This window comes from Elgaria multicarinata, chromosome 10 (assembly GCF_023053635.1).
Source record: "Elgaria multicarinata webbii isolate HBS135686 ecotype San Diego chromosome 10, rElgMul1.1.pri, whole genome shotgun sequence".
Taxonomy (NCBI): domain Eukaryota; kingdom Metazoa; phylum Chordata; class Lepidosauria; order Squamata; family Anguidae; genus Elgaria; species Elgaria multicarinata.
Genome location: NC_086180.1, coordinates 94,921,696 through 94,949,029, shown reverse-complemented (window position 1 = coordinate 94,949,029; position 27,334 = coordinate 94,921,696). Strand labels below are relative to the sequence as shown.

The 27,334-nt window shown below is 43.8% G+C and overlaps 1 protein-coding gene across 2 annotated transcripts in view; it reads left to right on the top strand.

Annotated features, from left to right (window-relative positions):
- Positions 1-27,334, top strand: part of RGS12 (regulator of G protein signaling 12) — a 164,201-nt gene that overhangs the window by 39,917 nt on the left and 96,950 nt on the right. For both annotated transcript variants that reach the window (XM_063135889.1, XM_063135890.1), the window contains exon 4: positions 14,022-14,191. In XM_063135889.1, the coding sequence (XP_062991959.1) occupies positions 14,022-14,191 (170 nt within the window). The remainder of the gene's footprint in view (positions 1-14,021; positions 14,192-27,334) is intronic.

Sequence of the window (27,334 nt, the reverse complement as noted above, 5' to 3'; positions counted from 1 at the left end):
TGTTCATTTTGTCATAATCAGGAATAAGTACTAAAATTTCATCTTCAGTTTATTTCTCTTTGATATGTTTAGCTTGCTGCAGCTTCTTTCTAGATTCAAAGGTAGCCATGCAAGTTTTGTAAAACCATACACTTCTCTTAGACTACTATCCTCATCTACATCCTTTTACACAGTTAATAATTATTCAGTTCACTCTACTTCAATGCTTGACTCCTCATTGTATCCTATTTGGGGTAGCCACTTCAATCATCCTCACAGTGTTCAACATAATATAAACAAGCCAGGCACCAATTTCTTTTTCTGACTGATCCTTGAAAAACTGTCTTTGGTTATTTTTTTTGGGGGGGGTTCTGGTTTTTCGATTATGGGGTTCTGCAGGGGTTGGTGTTGTCCCCCATGCTATTTAACATTTACATGAAACCATTGAGTGGGGTCATCAGGAGGTTTGGGATGTGTTCTTATCAGTATACTGATGACACACAGAGGTCGATTTCTCCTTTTTATCTTCATCAGGTGAGGCCGTGGATAGTGCCTGGCTGAGACAATGGACTGGATGGGGGCTAATAAATTGAAGCTCAATTTAAACAATACCAAGACGTTATTAGTCAGTGGTTCTTCTGACTGGATGGAGGGTGTTCAACCTGTCCTGGATGGGGTTACGCTCCCCATGAAGGAGCAAGTTTGTAGCTTGGGGGGTTCTCTTGGATTTGTCATTGTCATTGAGGCTCAGGTGATCTCAGTGGCACAGAGTACCTTCTACCAGCTTTGGCTGGCCCAGCTAAGCCCTTGTCTGGTCAGGGATAACCTAGCTTCAGTCATCTATGCTCTGGTAACCTCTACTTTAGATGACTACAGTGTGCTGCCTATGGGGGAGGGGGCTTTGCAGATAGTTTGGAAACTGTAGCTTGTGCAAAATGCAACAGCTAGATTGATAGTGGGGACCAGAAGGTTTGAATATAGAACATCCAATTCTTGCCTGCTTGCACTGTGGCTACATGTACATTTCTGAGCCCTATTTAAGGTGCTGGTTAGACCCTAGACCCCAATGAGGTTTGAGTTTGAACTTTAAAAATTCCCCCCCAAAACAAGGGATGAACTGATATGCTTCAACCTTGGCATACCTAAAGCCCTATTTAGGAGCTCTCATGGTGCTAAGTTTCTTCTCTTTATCTTTAAAAATGACAGTGCATTCTTAAAAAATTACCGTATTTTCTGGCGTATAAGACGACCCCCAACTTTTCCAGTTAAAATATAGAGTTTTGATATACTTGCCGTATAAGACTACCCCTCTTCCAACGCACACCAAATAAAAATTAAAAAAACATCAGATTTGATTTCAATATGGTAATTTTAATTCAAATGCTTATGACATGCAGGTACTTAGCAGGAAAACTGTCACTTATAAACATAAGGCTGTTTGTCATCAAACATGTAAACATAAAACAGTGCAAGTGGATTAAACTTTTCCTAATTCACTCTAAAGCTGAAAGGAAGGATAAGACAATAAACCCATGGGAGCTGCCATGCTGTTTGTCAACCAAACTGGAACTGATGATGATAGGAGGAAGATAACAAACAATAGAGAGAGAGCAAGTGCCAGGCAAGTCCCTGGCGAGTTAGCAACGTCCATCATAACTGCAAGCTATGGTATTTTTACAGGTTTTGCTGGCGTGACAATTTCCCTTTAAAAGCCTTCAAAATCCTCCTGTTTGTCATCTGATATCATAAGTACATCAATGACATCTTGTGATACATTTGTAAGGCAGTCATCGTATGGATCGAATTCCATATCAGATGGTGTGGTCTCAGCTTCGGCTTCCTCTTCATCTTGCCACAAGTAGTCGTCCTCCATACCATCTAATGAATTTGATATGCCACACTTCTTGAAAGACTTGATTACTGTTTCTGCATCAATATCATTTATGACAAACTTGCACAAAACATCCAACTGTGGAGCACGTATGTTTCCTCCTTTTGTGAATGACTTTTTGCCGCTAACCATCCATTCATTCCACTGTTCTCGAATGCGATCTATAAATGGCTTGTTTAGGCGCACATCCAGTAGCTGTACCAACGATGTCAATCCTGCAGGAATAACTGCCGCATCTGTGTTTAGTCTTGCAAGCCTTTGCTTGGTGCTGGGAGTTAAATGAGCCCTGAACATATCCCACACCAGTAGACTACATTTTTGAATAAGTCCACCTGGTCGCCTGCTCCATACATTATCAAGCCATAGCTTTACCCCTTCTTCATCCATCCAGCCTTTTTCATTCACATGTACAAAACAACCAACAGGGAACTTGAGTTTCGGCATTGTTTTTCTTTTAAAAATAATAATTGGTCTCAGTTTGGCGCCATCAGCTGTGCATCCTAGTACCACTGTAAAACTGGACTTCACATGTCCTGTTGTTTTAATTAAAATTGTTTTTTCACCTTTTTGATGGACAGTTTTATTTCCAACCATATCAAAATTCATTGGAGTTTCATCCATATTTCCAATACTACTTAACGCATAGCCATGTTTAGTGCCCTGTTGTATTACGTATCGATGGAAACTATTTACTTTGCTATCAAGATCTGCAGGTAATTTTTGGGCAATTTTCATCTCTTGCCTCAGTACCATATTATGCCTTCCCATGAATCTAGTACACGAGGATACAGTGGCCTTAAATCTGTTGCTGTGATCTGGGTTAGATTTGGCCCACTGAAGTGCAAACAAATGTATTTTATTTCGTGTCACTACATAACCGTTTTGGCGATGCTCATTCACCATGTCTGCTACATGTTTTTCGAGATCTGGCCAATGTGGGGTGCCTCTTCTTAATGCACACTTACCCCTTGGCATAATCTTTAATGCTTTTTCATTTGCTTTCCAGTCCCGAACCATCTTTTCTGTTACTCCATGTTGTCTTGCAGCAGCGCAGTTATTATGTTCCATGGCAAAGTTTACAACTTTAAGTTTGAAACTGGCTTCATATTTCTTTCTTCTTGCTGGTGGAGCCATGATGGGGTTTTGACTGTTGGACATTTGTATACTGTACTGTATGTACTGGTGCTATACTGTATGAACAGGTACAGATACTGGTGCTGTACTGTATGTGGTACCCAGTATACAACAACCAGCCAATCACGGCAAGCGATGTACCTTACCGGCGATTGGCTGGTTGTTGTATACAAAGCCTGCTTGGATTGGTCAGCTCTCCCTGCCTGCCCAGCCCTCCCTGTCTCCAAGACTATCAGAGTGGTAGCGCAAACACACCTCTTTCACCCGTCTGGCCCGCCCTTGTATCCTATTACCTCCTTCTCTGCCTCTCAGATCTCGCACATGCGTGCCTGCGCCGCTTCACTGCAGTCCTCAGGAGCGAGATCTGAGAGGCAGAGAAGGAGGTACGGTAATAGGATACAAGGGCGGGCCAGATGGGTGAAAGAGGTGTGTTTTTCTGGGCACAGCGCTGCTCTATCTCTTTTTTCCATACCCCGGGCGTCCCGGACGCCTGCAGCTTGCTCCGCCCTTCACTTACACCTTCCCAGTGAGGCGCCCCCTCACCTCGTCATCAGGACCGCGTTAAGTCACTTCTTTCCACGAATCCTGGTGAATGGATTTTCTTCTACCGTACTTGTACAGCGCCGCCCTTGCTGCTTTCATACGGTCGCCGCATACGGCGGGGATGCGGCCGCGGCTGTTTTTGAGCTCCCCCCACCATATGCAGCGACCGCAGATTCTCCAGTCCAGCTCGGAAGGTTCAGCACCCACCCTATAAGACGACACCCGGCATATAAGACGACCCCCGACTTTTGAGAAGATTTTCCTGGGTTAAAAACACCGAAAAATACGGTAATTTTAAAACCTCAAACTTAATTCCTAAAAATCAGAGATGAAGCCCTACTGAATCCTCATCATGGTGCCAATTTTCATGTCTATCTGTGCTTAGGAAAAGGTCTGAATCAATCCAAATCGATTCGGATCATGCTGATTCGCTTCGGACTGATTAAGATCTGTTTTGATTTGCTTCGGATCTGTTTCAAAGCCCTCCGAATCACCCTGATTTGCCTCGGAGTTGGGATTTGGATCCAAAGCAATGCACAGCCCTACTTACAAAGCCTTATATGGCTCAGGACAACAATACCTGATGGAACACCTCTCCTGGTTTGAACCCCTCCTCCAAGTGCCTCCTCTGAGGGTGGTTCGGAGGATCACAACAATGGAGAGGCCCTTCTCAGTGGATTCCCATCAGCCCGATTATGAAATGCTCTCCCCAGTAAGGTCTGTTTGGTACCAAAATTGTCATCTTTACAGCACCAGACTAAGACCTTCCCTTACTCCATAGCATTTGACAGCATATGCTAAGTGTTTTTAATGGTTCCTGGGTTTTTTATTATTGATTGTGCAAAATTGTTTTATATTTCTGTATGCAAATAGTTTTATTTTATGTTATTATATTTTTAGGTATTAATCTTTGTGATCCACTCAGAGGGCTTTGGTTATTGAGTGGTATAGAAATGTAATGAATGAATTTTAAGTAAGAATATTAATTTGTTACAAGTACCACTGTGAGTAACACAGATATGAAATTCCAAACACATAAATGAAAATATATGCACAAAAGCATATAACAGTCTAAAATGTGCAATTTTAGAGCCTTCAGAAGCATCAGACAATGTTTTTCAATTAAAAAAATGAATTTCTTGACTCCAAATAGACCAATTTAGACAGCAAAGACACATTCCTGCAAGGGAAACTACTACCCTAAATGCCCTCTCCTCCTCACTGATAGAGCCAGAGCAGCTCCTTAGTTTTCTATAGAGAAATGAGTGGGACAAATACAGCAGTGTAGTTTTATTCCTTGCGTTGATTCACAGGAAAGGTATTTTGAACAGCACTAATCTAGAAGTTGTCTTTCATTTCTTTGCTTCCTGAGTGCAGTTGCTGTACGTGCATTCTAGTATAATGTGAATAATTCATGTTCCTTCAGCAACAGCGGTTAAAGGTCCTTTCCTTAAATTATTTATGTAGTATTTTATAATGCTTTGTGTTAAGTATATTCAGGGTTATCTGTTGTGGCTATGAGGAGAAATAAGCATTCAGTGCAAAAATGCATATTTTTTTGAAGAGCTATTTTAAGAAAATGAACTAATTTAGTGAGAAGCGTTACGGAAGAACGATGTTCCACTCTGCTCAAAGAACATCTACCAAGCATATTCTAGGAGGTTGCAGCTGCGTTAGGTATGGATACAGAAGGATGGTTTTCAGTGAATGGTTTGAAGTATTTGGTTAAATGGCACCACAGTGGCTCTTACCAGCTCTATCCAGGTAATATCTTTAGTGATGATGATGATCTTTTCGAAATACAGGCATTCATAGTAGGATTGTGCTGACTTCTTCAGTGTAAACAAAGATTATATAGGATATATTTGTTTTGAAAAGGCAGTTATAACAACTCTTTGCTTAAATATTTTCAACATGCTCCTTTAAGCTAGAACTTTCAAAAACAAGTCTTAGAATTAAAAACATTGCTAACTTTTTATAAAACAGGTCAGTTTTCTATAGTATTTTTATGTAAGCCCAAAATGCAAATAGGAAATACAATTAGATTTGATTTTCCATGCAGTTACAAATTCCCCACTCTTCATTTCTATTTTGAACAATTATGAATGAATAACTTTCTTCCTGTTACAGGACGGAGAGGATTTGTGCCTTCATGGTTATAAAATTGATTACAATTTCTCAGATATACTTTTATTAGCTTTTGCTAGAGTGCAAATACAGTGTAAATGTATAGAATGTATTTAGCAGATTGCTGGTTTTATTCTTAAAATAAGTAATATGTGACATGAACTACTTGTACTATATGCGCATAGCCCATGTAGGGTTCCAATTGAGATAAATTCAGTCTGGTTTTCTTCTTCCACGTCTATATGCAAGTATATTATTATTATTATTTATAGCATTTTTATACCACCCAACAGCCGAAGCTCTCTAAGCAAGTCACAAAAACTTAAACCATTCAAAGTATAAAACAAACAGTAAAAAAAAAATGATATAAAATACACATTAAAAACTGATTAAAAACATACCATACATGATTAAAACATCTTTAAAACATTCTAAAATTTCACTGAATAGGCCTGCCGGAATAGATCAGTCTTTATTGCTTTTTTAAATTCTAAAAGACCATCAAGTTGACGAATTTCCTCCAGCAGGCCATTCCACAGTCTGGAAGCAGCAGAAGAGAAGGTCCTCTGGGTAACAGTTGTTAATCTAGTTTGAACTAGCTGAAGCAGATTTTTCCAGAGGACCTGAGTGTGTGGTGCGGATTGTACAGGAGAAAGCGATCCCGCAGGTAGCCTGGACCCAAACCATGTAGGGCTTTAAAGGTAATAACCAACACTTCGTACTTCGCCCGGAAACTAATTGGCAGCCAGTGAAGAGATTTAAAAACTGGTGTAGGCGTGCATTACAGGTAGTGCAATTTTATTTATTTATTTATTATTAAAAGTATTTATGGATTGCTTTTCCTCATAACAAGGTGGTTTACAAAATAAGACCAGTGCAATAAAACATTCAGCAGATTTCCAACAGTCAATAATTCAATAGGCCAGTATTAAAAATCAGTGTCTGAGAATGTCTGCATGAATCAATACGATTTTATTAACTGGCAGAATATCTGCATGATCGATTCATATCGGATCTCATAAAGGAGGACATCCAACCATATGGGACTACCACAGAGAAGGCCTCCTGTGTAGCCATAAAATGTACCTCCAGTAAATGTGGCACAATTAGGAGGGCCTCTGACGACCACATCAATGATCAGTCTGGTCTATATTTATTTATTTATTTATTACATTTTTATACCGCCCACTAGCTGAAGCTCTCTGGGAGGTTCACAAAAATTAAAACCATAATAAAACAACCAACAGGTTAAAAGCACAAATACAAAATACAGTATAAAAAGCACAACCAGGATAAAACCACGCAGCAAAATTGATATAAGATTAAAATACAGAGTTAGAACAGTAAAATTTAAATTTAAGTTAAAATTAAGTGTTAAAAAACAGAGAATAAAAAGGTCTTCAGTTGGCAACGAAAAGAGTACAGTGTAGGCACCAGGCGGACCTCTCTGGGGAGCTCATTCCACAACCGGGGTGCCACAGCGGAGAAACTATATGGAAATAAGTGCTCTCTCAGGCCTGGCCCTGAGCTGTTCAGGGCATAAACTAGCAACAGAACCTTAAACTCTGCTTGGTAGCAAATAGGCAGCCAGTCAAATGCTTTCAGCATTGCTGTAATATGCGCACCATAGGATGTTCCACCAAGCACCTTGGATACTTCATTTTGCATTAACTGCAGCTTTTGAACTGAACAAGGGCATGTTTCATTGGGCATGTTTAGCCCGGAGAAGAGAAGATTGAGAGGAGACATGATAGCACTCTTCAAATACTTAAAAATGTGTCACACAAAGGAGGGCCAAGATCTCTTCTCGGTCATCCCACAGTGCAGGACATGGAATAACAGGCTCAAGTTCCAGGAAGTCAGATTCCAGCTGGACATCAGGAAAAACTTCCTGACTGTTAGAGCAGTATGACAATGGAACCAGTTACTTAGGAAGGTTGTGGGCTCTCCCACACTAGAGGCCTTCAAGAGGCAGCTGGACAACCATCTGTTAGGTATGCTTTTAGGTATGGATTCCTGCGTTGAGCAGGGTGTTGGACTCGATGGCCTTTTAGGCCCCTTCCAACTCTATGATTCTATGAGTCCCACTTAGAGCACATTGCAATTTATCCAGTCTAGAGGTTACTATTGTATGAGTCACCATGGCCAAGCTTCTTGGCCAAGGAATGGCTGTAGCTGGTGCACCTGCTGAAGCTGGTAAAAAGTGCTCTTAGCCACCAAGGCTACTTGAGCCTCCAGGGACAAAGATGAATCAAGGAACACCCAAAGCTACAAACATGCTCCTTTAAGGGAAATACAGACCCATCAAAAATGGGTAAGCAACCCAGCTATGGTGTTGATTTGTCTTTGCCTCCTATATCTCCATCCAAGCCTCCCTCTCTGTGACTTGCAAATTACTCATATTCCAAGGATGGAGAAGGGCGGGCTGAATGGAAGTGTGGAAGAACAGAACTCCCATTTCTTTAATCTCCTATCACAGTGGTTCCCAATTAGCTAAGTACTGCAGTCCCCTTGTTTTTGAAATGCCAAGCCATGGACCCCCTACTTTTGAAAATTTTGTTATCTCTATGGTAGTTACCTGTGCGAAGCAATTTTTGGAAAAAATAAGGGGTAGCCCCTAATAAGCAAAGAATTTTAGGTATACTAAAAAACAGACCAGTCTAGCAGCTACTAAACCTAAATCTGATGGGAGAAATCATGCCTCTTTTTGTCCCGAACAATCCCTTCCACATCCGGTTCAATATTTCCTACTTTTAATCTCAAATCTGGATCAACATTGAGCCGAATTCTATGCTTGTTCTTCATGTAACAAAATGTCGAAAATGTTTGTTCACAAAGATATGTGGAACAAAAGGGAACTAGATATTTCTACTCTGTGCGCTCAGAGTAAACCAGCCTGGTCTCACCAGTCACCAGGCTAAGGTGGTGCTCAGACGTGATCTTGCATCTTTACCTAAAGTTGTGTCTTAAGTTTCATCTAAATCAGAACATTGTTTTGCCTGCTTTCTTCTCATTTCCAGCTACACCTCTGGAGTCGACCCTGCATACGCTCGATGTTTGTTGCGCGCCGCCCCAGCCTTTTAGAAGTCAAAGACTAAACAGCTTTGACTGTCTCCCCACCTCTTTGTCTGCTACGGTGGCAAGCGCAAAGGCCAGCCTCTCTTGACATGGTGCTTCTTGGGTTGCTAAGACTGTCAAGCTTTCTGTCCCACTCTGAGCTCACTCTACTCATGCGGTAGTGACATCGGCCACCTTCAAAGTGGTGTGTGTGTGTGTGTGTGCCATCCCTGTCATGCCCCCACTGGAGAAGTCCTTCTCAGAGGAAGAGCTAAAGGCCCTAGAAACCCAGTGCACCCCCAACCAGGGTCAGCCACCAGACCCACAAGAGCCTGACCCCTTGGGGGAGATGCATGACCATTGTTGTCAGGTGAAAGGGATTCTGCCTCTGATGCAGAGGATGAGTAACTCCCTGACCCCCAGGAACATCATCACCTCAAGAGACAGGCTAGTAGGGCTCTATGCAAAGGAGTGCTTGCCTCAGGAGAAAGTGACTCCTCAGGATTAAGGCTTTGGACAGGGAGGTGTGATTGCTGCAGCTGAGATCTGGGTAGGGTCCAGCAGGCTTTGGGCTTAAAAGCCTTCACAGACAATCCAGCCAGCATTGGAACAACTTGGTCCATCCTGCCTTTGCCTTGTATTCTGTCTTCTGAATCATGGCTGTGATTGATGCTCTGTTTCCTGACTTTTTAGACTGTGTAATGACCCTGCTTCTGGACTGTAACGTACCTGACTGATTTACTGTGTTTGACCTCTTACCTGTTGTTGTGACTATTCCTTTTGTTGCCTGATCCTCTTGCCTGACTGTGCTCTGACTTCTGCCTTGACTTAAACCACCTCTGTTGTTGCCTGAACCCCATCAGCTAACCATCTGTAGGCTTGACTGTTTGCTGACTCCACTGCATAGAGAACTTGCTACCTGGTCAACACTATCTACCGTTATTATACATTACAAACTGGATGTTAGGGCTCAAGCTGACTGTACCTTTTGGTCGTGATGTTCTCTCATCTGTATTATGGTAGGACACCGACCCACCTCCATTACCAGACAGCTTGCTACTCTCTCGTATGTGTGATGCATAGAGACCATGAAGAAGAAATATAGGTTTCATCTGTAGCTTTAATTCTTCAAGTGATAATCTATGCATTCATGCAACTTACCCACCATCCCTCTTTGGTGTCATACTTGAGTTTGATGTTGTGTACCGAAGGTGTTCTTCCTAATTTCTCTCGGTTACAAGGCTGCAATATTGGTCTCCATGAGCTGAGAGAATAAGCGGGAACCTGCTAGGGACATGCACCCTGGGAAGGTGGGGGAAGGGTTCCCACCCGAACACCTCAGCTATAGCTAATTTAACCAATAACTTGACAAATATTTACATTTAATGGATAATAGGCAGCTGAACATCACATAAACATGCCCAGTACTTTCAGTCTATCCTCAAAGGGCTTTTTTCCAGATCCCTGATCATCTGCATTGCCCTCCTCTGAACACGCTCCAGCTTGTCTGCATCCTTATAGAATCATAGAATAGCAGAGTTGGAAGGGGCCTACAAGGCCATTGAGTCCAACCCCCTGCTCAATGCAAGAATCCACCCTAAAGCATCCCTGACAGATGGTAGTCCATCTGTCACCTTCTTGAAGTGTGGAGCCCAGAACTGGACACAATACTCAAGATGAGGCCTAATCAGTGCCAAATAGAGGGGAAGCTATACTATTAATGCAGCCCAAAATAACATTTGCTTTTTTTCTAGCCACATCACACTGTTGGCTCATATTCAGCTTGAGGTCTACAACAATTCCAAGATCCTTCCTTCCACTTCTTGTATGTGTTCTCCTTTTGTTTTCAGGTCATCTCTAAGCTTTTTGTGGAGCCATATTGGTTTCTTCTGAAACCAATATTTGTCTTTGCCTCCTATAGGAGGTCTTCTACCTTTTCTCCTTGTTGGAATTGTTAGTAACTGTGCCTTTAAAATTTCCTTCTTTAAAAACTCCCACCCATCTTGTACTCCTTTTCTCATTAGGGCCCCTTACCATGGTACCTTACTTATCATAGTTCAGATTTTATTAAAATCGGCTTTCCTAAAATCCAGAGTACATGTATGGCTACACTCAGCTTTTGTATAATGCAAAGGCTTGTAGAACAAATAACAGAACATTAGTAAGTTATTGATGATGATGATGATGTTTATATTCATCATTTTTTCCTCCCAAGTGTCAGACCTGGCTCCCTTGCAACATCAGCAACTAAATACGTGTTAAAGGAACAGTGAACTCCTTTATTAGAGTAGGGCACAAATGCAAGCACTTCATCAGAGTCTACAGATCCTTTGTGAGCCCAAGTTCCAATAAATTCAGATAATCCAAACAAGATACCAAAACAGGGCCTTAAAGTCCAGTGGTATAATCCAAAGCGGCTCCCAAGGCACAGGATTTAAGGCATGCTGTGTTTCAAGGTTTAAGAGTGTTCCAGCAAAGGAACATCTCGGATTAGCAACTTTATGCCCACAAATGTCTTTTGTCTCTGTGTGCCAGCTTTTATGTGAGAGTAAGGCAACTAGAGTTCTTTACTTGTCAATCCAGCCCTATGGGAAAAAGCCTGGTGCTGAGAACTCCTCCTGACTTGTTCCTTCCAGCTGCTAGCGTTATCTGGGAGACAGCCTTGGGCATGCCTCTTCCTCAGCCAAATCTGCCACCTGGGCTCTGATCAAAGACTGTCCCTTAGGCTGGGGAGATTTGGCAGCTTTTCCTTACCTCACCTCCCCCTCCTCCACCATCCCTTCCTCCTCTACCTCTGCATGGGGAAATTCAGCAATGGTCGCCCAGGCCAGCAAAGCAGGTGGCTTTTTTTCTCTTGAATTGAAGTGGCTGCCATAAGTAGAGGGATTGTGTTCACTTCTCTGCTTCCCCCCAATCCACCTGCTGAGGTTTGGGCCTCAGTTTGCCTTGTGGTAGGTTGCAAGCACAAAAGAAAGGAAGAAAATGGCATCACACTGAGGCAAGCAGAAATGGTGAGGGAAGGAAGGCAGGGAGCTGGTCACAGTTACCCACCCTTCTGTGAGTTGAGTTTGCCTCAGTTTGCTTAATGATAAAGATAGCCCTGCTCGAGAGTAATTTGCATGTATTGAAAATTTGATCGAGAGTAAGTGAAATATCTATTCTGAAGCAAGCACTGGCAACTCTGTTCGTCTGTGGAGAGGCTTTGATTCCTACATGACCTGGGTTCTTTCCCAGAACTTTGCTAACAAAAACAAACAAACACCATGTTTGTGTAATAATACTTACTGAATGTCATGCACAGGGCCACCATCAGGCTTGGCATCACCAGGTATTTGCCAAGTCCCATGTTCCACTAGGAGGCCCACTGGCGCCTCCTGCTCCTCCGCTTTGCTCTTCATGTCAGTTTATCTGCCCCCTCCAAGTGTTGAAGTGAAAAGGAGCATTAGCCTGCACACCGTGCCCTCTCGCTCTAGAAGTTGGTACAGATTAGATATAGACTGAGATGCAAGGGAATGGACTGTGGCAAATAAGAGGAGATGGGTACAATTAGGGAGAAAAAGCCCTCTTAAGAGTATGTTGCTCAACACACACACACACACCGCGAAACAATGTTGGAAGCAGCACTGGCTACGCTCCAAGGGTGGCATATTTTAGGGATGGAATATTTCAAAAGTTATGAAATTATGCATCATACTGAATTGTAAAGAGTGTTGGTGAATGCAATTCATACTTCTTTTTTGGCATGGATAAAACTGAAAATAATTTGTTGAATAAATGTAAAGGAATGTTCATGTTTCCCTCACAGAGGCAAGGCAACACGAGTATAGTGAGTCTAAATGAGACTCCTGTTTTACAATCAAAAATACTTGTAAATTCATAGTTTCCCAATGGGATGTCTACAGTAAATGACAAGTATTGTCTTCCTTGTTTCTCAGGGAAAGATGGAGTAAGTCTGCATTATTTAATGGGGTGGGGGTGTCCTTAAAGCTGCAGGTATCAGAAGAGTTTGTAGACCCCAGTTCGGATTTGCAAGATTCTTCTCTGCATTCTCTAGTTCAGCTGTTGCTAATTGCTAATAATTTTTAATATAGAAATTATAGTTTCTATCCTATGATGTCAATGGTCAAATACTGAATGGAGAAGAAATTGGTATCGAAGCAGGGGATGGAATTCTACCCCCACCCCATTTCAATATTTACAAACAAAGCAGCTCCTGCATGATAAATTGAGACCCTTTTAATTATTAAGAAATAATTAAACCTGCGTGGGAAATCTAAAAGACTGATAGCAAAGAATTTATCTTAAATTTTTTAATAAAGGCAAAGGATACGTGGGCCACAGCTAGACCTAAGGTTTATCCTGGGATCATCCAGGGTTCGCCCCTGCCTGAGCACTGGATCCCCTGTGTGTCACCTAGATGAACAGGTTTGACCCCTGGACGATCCAGGGATAAACCTTAGGTCTAGCTATGGCCTGAGAAAAGAACTAACAGGCTGGGAAGTGCCTGGAGTTTTAGGACTTATTTATTTATTTATTTATTTAATTACATTTATATACCGCCCCACAGCCGAAGCTCTCTGGGCGGTTTACAACTCTCTGGGCGGTTTATAGGATGATATAATATCAAAACAAAATTAGTCTAAATTATATGCTACTAATAGTCAGTCCTGTTAAGTCTTTTGATCCAGAAAATACAATATAAATTGCTATTCTGATTGTATTTAACTCCTGCATTACTTCATCGGATGTTTTTGGTCACACAGTTTAAATGTTAGAAATGTAAAGCTGGAAGGGCCAACTTGTAACATATGGTGAGAATGTCAATCTGCTCAGACTCTTTGGACACAAATAGTAGACATAATTTAACAAATGTTAGGACGTAAGTCGTGCCTAGACCCATTATAAGTACTATTTAATACAATCCAGGTTAATATCTATATTGATTATTAATCGATTGGTATCTGCTAAAATTGTATAAACCTGACACTAAAAGCATTGTCAGATTCCATTGACTCAAGAATGGTTTTTGAAATGTTTAGATACTGTTGAAATGGATAAATTCACAGTTGCTGTTCAAAGAAAAGAAGGTATACAACCAGCAATGTTCCAAATCAATGGGCAAATTTTATTGTGTATTGAAATTCACATTATAATCGCATACAGTTTGATAAGCAGCATTTTTTTCTGCATCGTTTTTCTGTAAAAAAAATTAAGAAGTAATTAAACACTTCAAAAACGTTTATTTTTCTGCAATTCTATAGCTGAATTAATTGGTTTTCTTCCATAACAGAGCTAAATCACACTGATTTGAAAGATTGTGTCAGTGATAATAGCCTCAGCAGCAATGCCAGTCTACCAAGTGTCCAAAGCTGCCGACGACATCGAGAAAGAAGAGTTGCAAGTTGGGCTGTTGCATTTGAAAGGCTTCTTCAGGATCCACTTGGTGTTAGATATTTCTCTGTAAGTAACTGAGAAACCACATATATGGTATTTATATTAACCAAAACAAAATGTACTGACTGCCATCCAGCTAAAATGGATCACCAAGATTTTAATGGGATAGATCAGACTATTTCCAAATCTCCATTGAAATCAGAACCATAGATATGGAGTGGGCATTCTCGGCCATCTGATGCAACACTCTGCTCAAAGCATGAAATCTAGAGCTAGAACAAACCCAACAGATGACTGTCCAGTTTTTGCTTGAAGATCTCTAGTAAGGGAGATGTCACCACCCCTCTAACAAGTTGATTCCAATGTTGAACGGCTGGGACTCACTTGCAAAGCATTTTTGAGATAAAATCACACAGATCTGCTTGGACTTAGACTTCACTTTATCAATTGCAGTTGTGAAAGAGTCTTGGAATTCTGCTTGTTCATTTTATTGGGTACTTTTAAACCTTTTTGGCCCTGTGAACTTCCTTACAGGACTGCAACTAATCATCTTTGTTCATCTTGGCTTGTGAAATCAGTACAGCCAGGCTTGCACACTTGAGTAATGAAGTAATGAATGCTTCCTTTATGGAAGGGCATGTACCTAGGTATTGAAAGAGGCAGTGGTATGAACTTTGTTGTGTGTGGGGGTGGGGGGGACATCTTTGCATTTTTTAGACCTGAATAATTATCACTGAGTTTCAAATATCCCTTTTCTGGATGAAATGTGGCAGCATCATAGCTCCAGGGATCTCTGGATTAAACTGATTTATGTAGATCCTTTCCAAAGTGTTTTTTGACCTGGTTTTGAACTGGAAACTGGTTTCAGTTGTCCTAGTTGATAAATTGCACCAGGAGATAGGGTGAGTGTAGCCTTGTTGATTCTCCTGTAGCTCTCAGGGGCATTCACTTCCATTGACCATGATATCTTTCTGGGGCATCGCAAGAAGTTGAGGATTGGTGGTACTGTACTGAACTGGTTCTGTTTGCTCCTGACAGATAGGCCACAGAAAGTGGGGTTAGGGGACCACTGCTCCTCCTCTTGACCAATGGCCTATGGGGTTGCACAGGTTTCCATCTTGTCCTCCATGCTGTTCTATATAAAACTGCTTAGTTTTATATCCTTGGGGATTTGGGCTATGGAGTCATCAATGATAATGAGCTCTGACTCTCATTTTCATCACATCCTAGGGAGACAGTAAAAGTATTGAACAGCTGTGAGGGAGAGGATGAGGCAAAACAAGGTGAAACTTAATCCTGACAAGACAAAAGTACTATTGATAGGTGGTTTACCCGACTCAGGATTAGCTGTGCAACCTGTCTTCAGTGGGGTTGGCTCAATGGAGTTGCACTCCCTCCAAAAGATCAGATTCGTAGCTTGAGGTGCTCCTTGATTTGTTATGCTTGTTAGGCATGCAAAGTGGTTGCTAACTGGTGTTGGCTGAAAAGAATATCTTTTTCTGGCCGGCTTACTAGCTACAGCCATTTCTGACAAATGACAACCTTGCCAGTCATTCATGATCACATTACCACCAGATTAGACTACTGTAACGTGGGGCTGCCTTTGAAGAGCATTGTCAAGTGTAGGTACAAGGCCGGCCTTGTACCCAGTGGTTAGATTTATGTCGGATTATGTCAGATGTTCTTTGCAAGCTTATCTCTGTAAGAAGTTCCCATGGGAGTAGCTGGTTCACTCCTTCGTCTCGGCCTTGAAGCGGCTGGTTCTCTGGGAACTTCAGAGTGTTTTGGAAAAGGCGGGGGCGCTCTTTGAAGTGGGTTGTAACATCCCGCCCTCTTGGCACGTGGGCATGATTTACAGGTCAGAGGATCTGTCTGTCAAGTGGCTTTGAAGAGGCCTTAAAGGCTGGTGCAAAGCTGAAAAAGCTTTGCTAGGTTTCATCTCTCGACGCAATGCCTGACCTCCCTCCTGCTTTAGATTCCATCTCCACTTGGGACTTTGAAAGCACTCTGCACTATTTGGACTTCGGATTTCTAAGAACTGTGCCGTAAAAAGTAGCGAGGCTTTTCATAGACTTGGACTTGCATATGCTGTGGATTCTGTGTTTGTGCCCAGACTCAGTTGGCAGGGAGTTCCCAGTCCTTAGCATGGGACTCCTGGGCCTGAGGTTTAACCTTTCCTGAAGTCATGGTAGCGGGTTCAGCTCAGTAGTGGTAGGCTGAGACTGACAAGTGCGTGACGGATCTCTCTGCCTGGCTCTGGTGGCTCAGAGCAACCTTTCCTGGGACTTTTGTTTTAGGAGATTGGCCATGTTCCTTTGAGGTGCCAGTGTATGCGGCATCTGGAGAAGCTCAAAGCTGAAATTGGCGTACCCTATTCACACACACACCCTCTCCAAGTGTTTGCCTTAAGGATTGTTTCAGAAAAAGAGCCTAAAGCTTTCTAACCATCATTCAGCTTTAAGTGTGTTTTGGAGACTCTGTAACCATTACACTTGTCTACCATGTGATTTCCTCAGTAAAAGAAGTCTCACTGATGTGAGTGTCTCGTGTCAGCTTTCCAGCACGTTTGAATGCCAGAGGGAAGAGGCATGAATACGACAAGCATCTAGAAAGTGCAGTATTTTGTTTGCTGGTGGAGCTAACTGCGTTGACCATGTTACACCTGGCTTCAAGATTGTTTCCAGGTTCAATTCAAGATAATGGTGTTAACCTTTAAAGCTTTAAATGGCTTGGGACCTGGGTACCTAAAGGACTATCTTCTTTCATATGTTTCTCCCCACATGCTCCAGACACTGGTTCTGGTCTTCTGACCTCATGAAGCTAGGCAGGCAGTTTCAAAGTCTAGAGCCTTCTCTGTGGTTGCACCCACCATGTGGAATGCTCATTTGTCTGCTTGCCGCCTTGAGTTCACTCTCTGGGCATAGGCAGGATATAAGCTGTAAAAATAAAACAAAATAACATAAAGATGTCAAGATGTTCCTCTTAACGTGCAACCAAAAACATCTTTCCTGTAAATTACACACATTAGATCAACCCAGTTGTGGGTTACTTGGGCAGCTCTTCCTTTGTGCTCTATGGGCACTTAGAGTTTTATTCAAAAAGTGCTCTCGTTGCGGGAGCAAACTCCCTTTGACCAACAGTCATTCACTTTGAGAGAGTCTCACATTGTAAAGTCTTTGATGGAGAGGGTCTGTTCAGTTCTGCCATAGATGATGCCATGGACACCATCCAAAAGGTGTGTTTGACAGCCAAGAAAATGGGTATCCTTCTTTGTGGTCTCTGTGTGTCATACATATTGGCCTTGAGCCTGCTTTGGGAAACTTCCACAGCTGAGAAGCACTTTTGGCAGGAACCCTTCCCCAACGTCTCACTGAGCATGCCCAGCACATTCTCTCCCATTTCCTCAGTTCTCCTTCAACTGCCTTGCGAGTCACCTCACAACTTCCTCTTTGTTTTTGTCGTTAAAAGACTGGAATTGGCTATCTTGTTTCTTCTTATTGTTCTTATTCACTTAAAAAGAGAGAGAGAATTCTTTTGCCGCACCACCACCCTTGTTGGATTCCCCAATTCAGGGGAGAGCAGCTAAATGTTCAAGTAATTGAACAAATTTCTACTACAACTGAGGGTGAGATATGTGACCTCTCTCTCCCACTAGCAGTTTCTCGTGATTGAGAACCGCTTTCTATACTGCCTCACGAACAGTCGATAGCAACAGATAGGCTTCAACACCGTAGCCGTTCTCCAAACTCTGTTGTTTTGGTGCCTTGGGATCAACGGACCTGCTCCCCAAGGCATGTGACATCCCCTATATCATCAGAAAGACATCAATGCCAAGATCGATCACCAGACTTGGTCATCTCTGTCAACAGAGAAGATGTCTCTATAGCAGAGAGAGATCTTGATCTCCTCTCAAGGACAGGGATAGGACTGGTACCCTCACTCCTTGCACTCATATGGTTTCTATGATTGGTGTTACTGTAGAGACCAAGGATTCTATTATGATTGCAACCATTACTTTGAGGCTATGTCACCGTGATATAGACCTTGTCCATCAGTTGCGGCTTCTAGAACTCCATCTGATGATTTCTTAGTGCCTCCACCTCCAGTGCTGAGATGGTCTGGCTCTCTCCAGAGAGCCAAAGACCCACAACTTCAAAACCACCGGCTCCATTACCTGCGACTCCAGCAGAGAGACCCTTGCTTCCACCTCCATCTCTTTCAGATCATGTGGGGTATCACCTGTGCAAAGTCCTGATACTTCACATTCTGCAGATGACTTCCAATCAGATTCTTCATCTTACTCCTTGGTATAGCCCTCAATTTCTTCCCCAGATGACATCATGGGATCAAAGGAGAGAGCTTCGTCCTCTAAAGATATGGGCAGTTTTGCGGATCGTATAACAGGATGGCCCAATCCTTGGGCATTGAGCAGTTCACATCCTGGATCCAGTATTTCAGCAGTCTATGTGGAAGTTGCTACACCAGTAGCTATTTCATTCCTTCCAACTTTGCTACAGACAGTTCAGCAGTCCTGGAGGGCCCCGTCGTTCATGGCTCCTACTTCTAAATGAGTGGAATCTATGGGTACAGGAGAAGGATGCAGCCTTCCTGTTTTCACACCCAAAACCTAATTCTATCATCGTAGAATTGTCCCAGGGTCGTTCTCAAAAGGTGCATGCCTCTCCAGTCGACAAAGAAGGACGTAGACTTGACTTACTGGGTAGGAGATTGTATTCATCAGCAGCATTGGGGTTGAAAGTAGCAAACTATCAGGCCACTATATCCTGTTACCAGTTCTTCCTCTGGGAGAAGATGGGCTCTCTGTGTGACTATCGCCCAAAGGATCAAAGATAGCTGGCAAGGATGTTCCAGGATGAGACTGTAAAACTTTCACGTCAGCAAATTAACATAACTCATCATAAAACTGATTGTGATGCGAAATCCATAGTGGGAGCGATAGCCCTGAGACAACATGTCTGGTTCGGATCGACAGGTTTGACTCCAGAGGCACATTCAAAAATTGAGGATCTGCCATTTGACAGTGAGGGTTTGTTCCTACATTCCTATGATGGCCAGTATGAATGCTCATCATGTTTGCCTGTTGATACCAACCAATGTGCTTGATACTCCTCAAGGGGATGCCATTTCTTCAACAAATCCTCTCAAAGATATTTCTTTATTAATATTTATTATTTATTTAGAATATTTATATGCCGCTCCCCATTGAAAAATTTCGGAGCGGTATACAAGGTAAAATGAAAATAAAAACTGAATAAAAACAGTTAAAACAAAATTTAAAGAAGCAATAACAGTAATCCAAGGCTGCATGTTAGAGAAAGGCTTCTTGGAATAAAGATGTTTTCAGGAGGCGCCGAAAGGAGTACAAGGTTGGCGCCTGCCTGACCTCCAGAGGCAGGGAGTTCCACAGGAGGGGCGCCACCACGCTGAAGGCTCTTCCCCTGTTGGACTCCCATTGGAGGATGGATCTATGTGGAACCACCAGGAACAGGCCCTCGGATGATCTCAGTGACCGGGCAGGTTGGTAAGGGAGAAGGCGCTCTCTCAGGTATCCTGGTCCCAAGTTGTTTAGGGCTTTGTACACAAGTACAAGAACCTTAAACCTGGCTCGGTAGCAAATAGGCAGCCAGTGCAGTTCCCTCAGCAGAGGAGTTACATGCTGGAAAGGGGCAGCTCCAGACAACAGCCGAGCTGCAGCATTCTGCACTAGCTCCAGCTTCCGGAGCAGCTTCAAGGGCAGCCCCACATAGAGCGCATTGCAGTAATCCAATCTTGAGGTTACCAATGCCTGTACCACCGTGGTCAAGCTATCCCAATGCTTCAACAATAGGATGGGGGTACACTGTGGACACTTAAGGGTTCAGAGTTTCTGCTCAAGGAGGAAAAGTCATTTTCATATCAACATTCTTGAACTTCTCATAGTAAAGAAAGCTCTTCTTGCTTTCAAGACAAACCTTTGCCAGCATTATGTTCAGGTACTAGCAGAAAACACCAGAGTTGTTTGGCGCTTGAAAAAAACAAGACGGGACGTATTCATCATGCTTCATCAGTCTTACACTGGAGATTTTCAATTGGGTGATACCAATGACATTGCTATGCATTACAGGGAAAGAAAACCTTCTGGCAGACATTCTCAGTCATGCTTATCTGATATCCCATGAGTGGGAGATGTCTCCAAGAGTACTTCATCTCTTCAGCCAGTGGGGCAAGCCAACAATAGATCTGTTCACTTCTCCCATCAACACTTTTTGCCCGAAGTTTTGCTCATGAGCAGGACACAGCAGATCATCCCTCAGGGATGTTTTCCTTCTACCATGGACAGGAGAATTGTGCTATCTGTTTTCTCCTTTTCCAGTACTGGCTCAAGTGATTGCCAAGCTCAGGTCCAACCGTTCAAATACCATCCTCAGAACACCGTGGTGGATGAGGCAGGCCTTATTCACCCTCTTCACAATCTGATGAAAGGGGAAATCATTCACCTCCCCTCGATACCGGACAAGATTTCCAGAGACTGGGGTTGAATCCAGCACCTGGAGCTGCACACCCTCAAATTGACGGCATGGAGGATATGGGGTTGGAGATGGAGCAGAGCAACCAGACGGGATCTTGCAGGTGCTACAAACTGCCAGGGAACTGTCTACTAAAAAATTGTATCAAAGCAAAAGCTTTACCATTTTTGCACACTTGACTTGACCCCGTCCATGGTTCAATTAAGAGAGTTCTTCTTTTTCTGGTTCTTAGTTTAATTCCAGCCTTCAGTATTCTTCCCTTTGAGTTTACTTGGCAGCCACCTCAGTTACACAGTCTAGTTCAAGATTATTCTGTAGTCACCCATCCTCTGGTCAAAGTTTCTGAGAGGGGTGAAGAACTTGGTGCCTCCATTCTATTTTGTTGTCTCTCAATGGAGCCTGTCTGTTGTTCTCAAGGCTCTAACAACTAAACCCTCTGAACCGCTTGCATCTGTCGACCTTGTTACATTTAGAGTTGCCTTTTTGGTTGCAATCACCACAGTTCGACATTCTTCAGAATGGTGTGCATTAAGAATAGATCCTCCATACCTTGCTTTCCACAAGGATAAAGTTGTTTTGCATCCTAATACCGCTTTCCTCCCAACACTGCACTTGATGGGCATTAGAAGAGCTTTAGCTTTTTGTAAGTCTGGGTCTGAAACTATCAGGAAATCCCCATGTCTTTTTGTCTGCCATGGAGGTCCAAATAAAGGTCTCGTGGTTTCGCCTCAGAGGCTTTTGTCATGGATGGTTGAAACCATTATGTTGGCATCTGAGCTTGCTGGACTGCAGCCGTTGGGACCCACCTGAGGGATGGCAACATCAACCACATTCGTCAACGGTATCTCCATCCCAGACCTCTGCAAGGCTGCTACGTGGTTGAAACCATCCACATTCATCAACCACTATCGGTTAGATGTCAGAGCCAGGAACGATTGTGCCTTCGGTCAGGCTGTGCTGTCATCACTAATTCAATAGGACATGTGTTTGGCAAACCTTCCCCCCTTTGGTAAGTCAGCTTGTTTACTCGCCCATGTGTGATGCGATGCACACAGACCATGAAGAAGAAATGCAGGTTGTTTACCTGTAACTGTAGTTCTTCAAGTGGTCATCTGTGCATTCACACAATCCACCCACCTCTTCTGTGTATTCACTAGGGGTGTGCACGGACCCCCCGCTCCGCTTCACTTGCAGATCCACGATTTTCGGAACGGGCCACTTTGCCCCGCCCCCGCTCCGCCCACTTCCGCTCCGCTCAGAGCTCCGGATCTGGATCGGAGCTCTGTTTTTTCTCCCCATAGGGTTGCATTGAAAGCTAAAAAATTATACAACTTTTTTTCTGTTCAAGTTAGAAACCTCACGTTTGGCACCATGACACCTAATGGGGGTATACACACGCACGCCAAGTTTCAAGGCAATCCCATCTTCCCCTGATTTTTGGGGAATTTATGAAAATTGGGCACCCCATTCACACCCCTTTCCATAGCTCCGTCAATTTGCACGTTAGAAACCTCAAACTTGGCACCATGATAGCTTATCCACGTGTCCACACGGACGCCAAGTTTCAAGGCAATCCCATCATCCCGATTTTGGGGAATTTTTGAAAATCGGGCACCCCATTCACACCCCTTTCCATAGCTCCGTCAATTTGCACGTTAGAAACCTCAAACTCGCCACCATGAAAGCTTATCCAGGTATACATACGCACGCCGAGACTCAAGGCAGTCCCATCATCCCCTGTTTTTTGGCAGGGCTTAAACCTGCAGACCTCTCAATGGGGCCATTTCAAAGGAAATCCCAACATGCCATGAATTGGGGAGTAGAGATCAACCTATATGAATCTTCTTCCACACTTGAAAAATGGATTTGGAACTTGAGCACAGGAAGGACTTCTCCCCTGAGTCAAAGCCAGACACACACAACATCCCTGCAAGGCGGGCAGGGGAGGAGAGAGGGAAGGCAGGCAGGCAGGCAGCAGACATTTCTGGGGGCATAAGGAAGTGAGCCAAGGATAAGCCAGTAATGCATATAAAATGGAATAAATAAATAAATAAATAAACGAAGGAGGGGTGGAATTAAAAGCAGCAGTGTTGCTGAATAAACAACAAGAAGAACTTTAAAAAAAAGGCTATATCTGTCTTTTACCAGTAATAGGGGGACGTGCCCGGGGGAGAGGGAAGCAGCTGCCAGTTCAGCTCAAGAAAGCCATTGCTTCACCAAGAGCTCTGAGAAGTAAACGCTCACTTCAACTCATAATAGGCATCGCTCCACCACTAAGAGAGAAGTAGAACGCTCACTTTGACTCATGATAGGCATTGCTCCACCGGGTTACTCTCTTTGGAAGGCTCTGATGGCCTTCCAGTACAGGAGAGAGTGGGGGCACGTCCACAATAAGATGCCCTAGGGGAGCTCATCCCCTTGCACCACATCTTTTCAGTTGTTCCCCAAAGTTAGGGTGGGTAGCAGTGCTGTGTTTCTATCTCTTATTCTTGGCTTAGTATATGATTTCAGGTTGTGTTTGTGCATTTGGTGGGGCTACTGTGTTAAAAAACACTGGGAAAAGTCCGTTCAGATTAAGAAAGAGAAGTTTCCCAGAATCCCAAGTTACCCGTTTTGCCTATGCCCTCCTCTAACTTTGGGATCATGTGATCATGACCGTGAGCTGACTCTGCCCCTCAGCCCTTTGAAAAAGGTATTTTTCCCGCTGATTTTTTAAAAAATTCTAGCGCGCGACCCGCACCACGCAGAGAGGTGAGAGTAGTCTCAAAATGACCCCCATCCACGACTCTCTGTGCACAAGAATTTTCAGAACGATAGCTTAAAAATCAACCCAGTTATCCCCAATTCTTTTCCTCAATGCAATCCTATGGGCGAAAACCGCCGTTTGACCCGCACTGTCCGTTTGTTTACCCGATTTTTAAAAAATTCTAGCACGCGACCCACACAACGCAGAGAGGTGAGAGTAGTCTCAAAATGACCCCCATCCACGACTTTCTGAGCACAAGAATTTTCAGAACGATAGCTTCAAAAACAACCCAGTTATCCGCGATTATTTCCCGCAATGCAATCCTATGGGCGAAATGTTTTCAAGATGGCGACCGGAGCGGTCCGCCTGAAAGAGGAGCTCTGAAAAATAGCCGCTTCTCTTCGCCTTGCTTCTAGGGGTCCGCGGTCCGCTTCTACTCCGCCTCTGGGTAAGGCGGAGCAGGCCAATTCGCTACTGCTTCTCCACTCCTAATCGGAGCGGAGCACATGCCTAGTATTCACACAATCCACCCACCTCTTCGGTGTCACCACAGTATGTGGTCAGTACTGAGGGAGGTGTCTGTATAATTTTTTGGTCCTGAAGCCAAATTGTGGTCTGAAGGAACTGAGGACAGGGTCGGGAACCCACGGAGCATGCACAGTAGGACGGTAGGGGAGGCCTCCCGCAAAAAGATAGTCAGCCATGGAAGTTTCCCGAAGCAAGGCTCCACACAGGCACAGAACCCGTAATGTGGGAATGCTCAGATGACCACACGAAGAACTATGGTTACAGCTAAACAACCTTCTCAGTCTTCTCCCAACTAAACAGATCTAGTCCCTTCACCCTTTCCTCACAGCACTTGTTTTCCATATTGCTGACCTTCTTTCTGTAAATTATAGTGCCAGATTTAAAAAAAAAAGCCAGTTTCAGCTTTTAAGAAAGAAAGGGAACATTGCTCATCGAGCCTGAGTATTTTGAGCAGTGAACATTTTTATTATGAGGCTGTGTTTTGCAAACTTTTTCAGAAACATTAATTAAAAATGTCTTTGGGCAAATGTTGGATTAAGACATTTTTCTGAAATTCTCTTCACGTGCGTCCACAGACAGAGCAAGGAGAAATGCCAGGCTACTGGCTTCGCCCCTGACATAATACAACCAGGCTAGCCGCATCCTCTAATGTTGAACATGGATGTCTGAAGGCAAATCTAGGGGCTCTTCTTCTTCTTCTTCTTCTTCTTCTTCTTCTGATGTCCATGTTCAATGCATAGAAGTCAGGGGCAGGACTAGCTCAGCCGGGTGATGTTGGGAGAGAAGGGGCTCTAGGTCAGTGGGAATAGGAAGCTTTATTTATTCATTCATTAAATTTATGCAACACTTCCCACTACAAAAAGCAGTCTTGAAACAACTGACGCAAATATAGAAATCTGTAATTAATGTAACAGAAAAAAACAAAATTGGTATAAACCATAATCAGCACAATCTATATAAATAAAAATGTTCGTTTGTTCCTAATCTAAAATCTCCGAAAGTTCTTCACCGATTGCTTTGAAATTTTGACACAATGTTGCATTTGAATACGCGCGTGTTTTTATGTAACCATATTATAGATGGGGACAAAAGTGTGACTTAGAATCGAAGAAATGGGGTATATAAAAGCCCAGAGACCTCCTCCAAGCCACTTATGCAAATAGGAGAGAAGTCATTGTTTCATCACCAACCAGTAGGCCAATCCACTGCCTCTGCCTTCTCTCCTGTTTCCATGTTCTCTCCTATTTGGCGCAATCTAGCGATGTTTCTCGGAACTGCGGCCTTCTATGGAAGTTCCAAGTTCTGAAGAAAGGTAACTGCCAGGAGATTCCGGCCTAGCAGAGGGGCCAAAACCCACTAACCTCCTCACCACACCTGTGACAGGTAAAAACATTCTTTTTTTGAAAAACAGCACCATCTGTTGGACGTAAAAGCAACACATGCTGGTAAGGCTGGAAGATACATAAGCAGCAATGAAGCTGTATGGCGAATTCTTTCATTCTTCGTGATCTCTGTGCGTCACACATATGGGCTCTGCGCCTGCGCAGGGCCAGCTTCGGAAACTTCTATAGCTGAAAATCTTTTAGGCGGGAACCCCTCCCCCACCATCCACTGAGCATGCTCAGGGCTTCCCGCCTAATCCCCTCAGTTCTCTTCAACCGCCTGTAGGGTCAACAGCATTTTTGGAGACTTCTCTGTTTGGTATCGTTTACCTCAGCTGAAAATATTCTATTTTTCATCCTTTTCTTGATTCTTCAGGTTTTCTATCCCTTACTTGTTGTTCGTTACCTTAGTCTTGGTGCCTATGGCACAGCAAGGCCTATTCAAAAAGTGCTCCACCTGCGGGCAGAAGATTTCTCAAACGGACGGACATTCCTGGTGTTTGCTGTGTTTAGGGGAGACGCATGTCATCGAATCCTGCTGTTTTTGCCTGAAATTCTCAACGCAAACCAGGAAAAACCGATCAGATCGCCTTCGGGCGTTACTTTGGGAAAAGGCGTTGGAGGCAGTGGAGAATCCGAGTACGTCTCGACGCTCCAAATCTCCCAATACTATGGAGTCGATGCCCCAACCTCCTCCTTCGCGGAGTGATGCCTTATCGGTTCCCCCCTCTTCCTCCTCTCTCTCCGCTTCATCAAAAGCGGCCAGAAAGATCTCTAAGAGAGCGAGAGAGCATGTTGGGTCCGAAGAACCCCAAAGGAAGAAAAGCAAACTTAAATCGAAGGAGAAAAAGAAAAAATCGGCTAAGTTAAACCCTCCGGTACCGACGACTTCGATACCGAAGCGTCCTACGGCACCGAGGAGCCCGATACCGAGGCTGTCCTTGCAAAAAACGCCTCCAATATCGACAAGTCCGATACCGACACTTTCGGTACCAAGAGCCTTCTCGATACCGAGACGGGCAACTCCGTCTTCACCACCGGCCTTGACATCACCACGAACGGAACAAATACTGGCTTCTCCAGTTCCTCCTCCGTTCAATATCATTACAATACCGACTGAGGAGACAAGTGTAAGGGCATCAATCTCAGAAGGAGAGATTAGAGGCTCCTCGCAAGATCCGACACTGGCAGAAGAGGGTCCTACCTCCCCTCGATACTGCCAAACCCAGCAATTGTCTCGAGATACCGATGGACATCGGTACCGACAAAGACATGAATCACAACTGATGATCGATGCCGATACACATCGGTACCGAGATTTTGATACCGACATGCATCGGTACCGAGATATGCCTCCTCCTGATACCGAAGGCCGTCGGTACCGTCCCGTTTCACCCTATGGATACAGCCGGGATCGTTCACCAGCTACAGCTCATTCAAGCCAATACTACGACTACGGGGGCCACCCCCGCACACCAAACAGAAGGCAGGATTGGCAACCCCCACATTATCCTCCGTACTATTACGAGGATTGGAGGCATAGGCAAGAGCAAGACTTTTATTACTACCAGGAGCACTATGCTCCTTATCCGCGCTTTCGCCAGCCCCCATCAGAGACAATTTCCCGCCCTCCACCCACGGAAGATACTGCCGCTATGCCACCACCGCCACAACCCTCGGTACCGAAACCTCCACCTCAACCGGTGCAGACTATGGCACCGACTATGTCGGTACCGTCGCAGGCTCTGCAATCTTTGCCCGCGGCTAGGGTAAGGGGAAGTGCATTGGATGAGCCGTCTGATGAAGATTATCAATCAGACTCCTCTCAAGAACCATCGCCGGCACCATCGATCCCTTCACCAGATGATTTAATTGTAGCGACAGATGTAATCTCCCCCTCTGAAGACTTGGCACATTTCACAGACCAAGTGCAAAGGATGGCGAGATCCCTGGGGATCGAAATGTCCCAGCCAATAGAAAAATTAAACGACCCGGTGTACGACGATCTATACTGCAAGTCATCTAC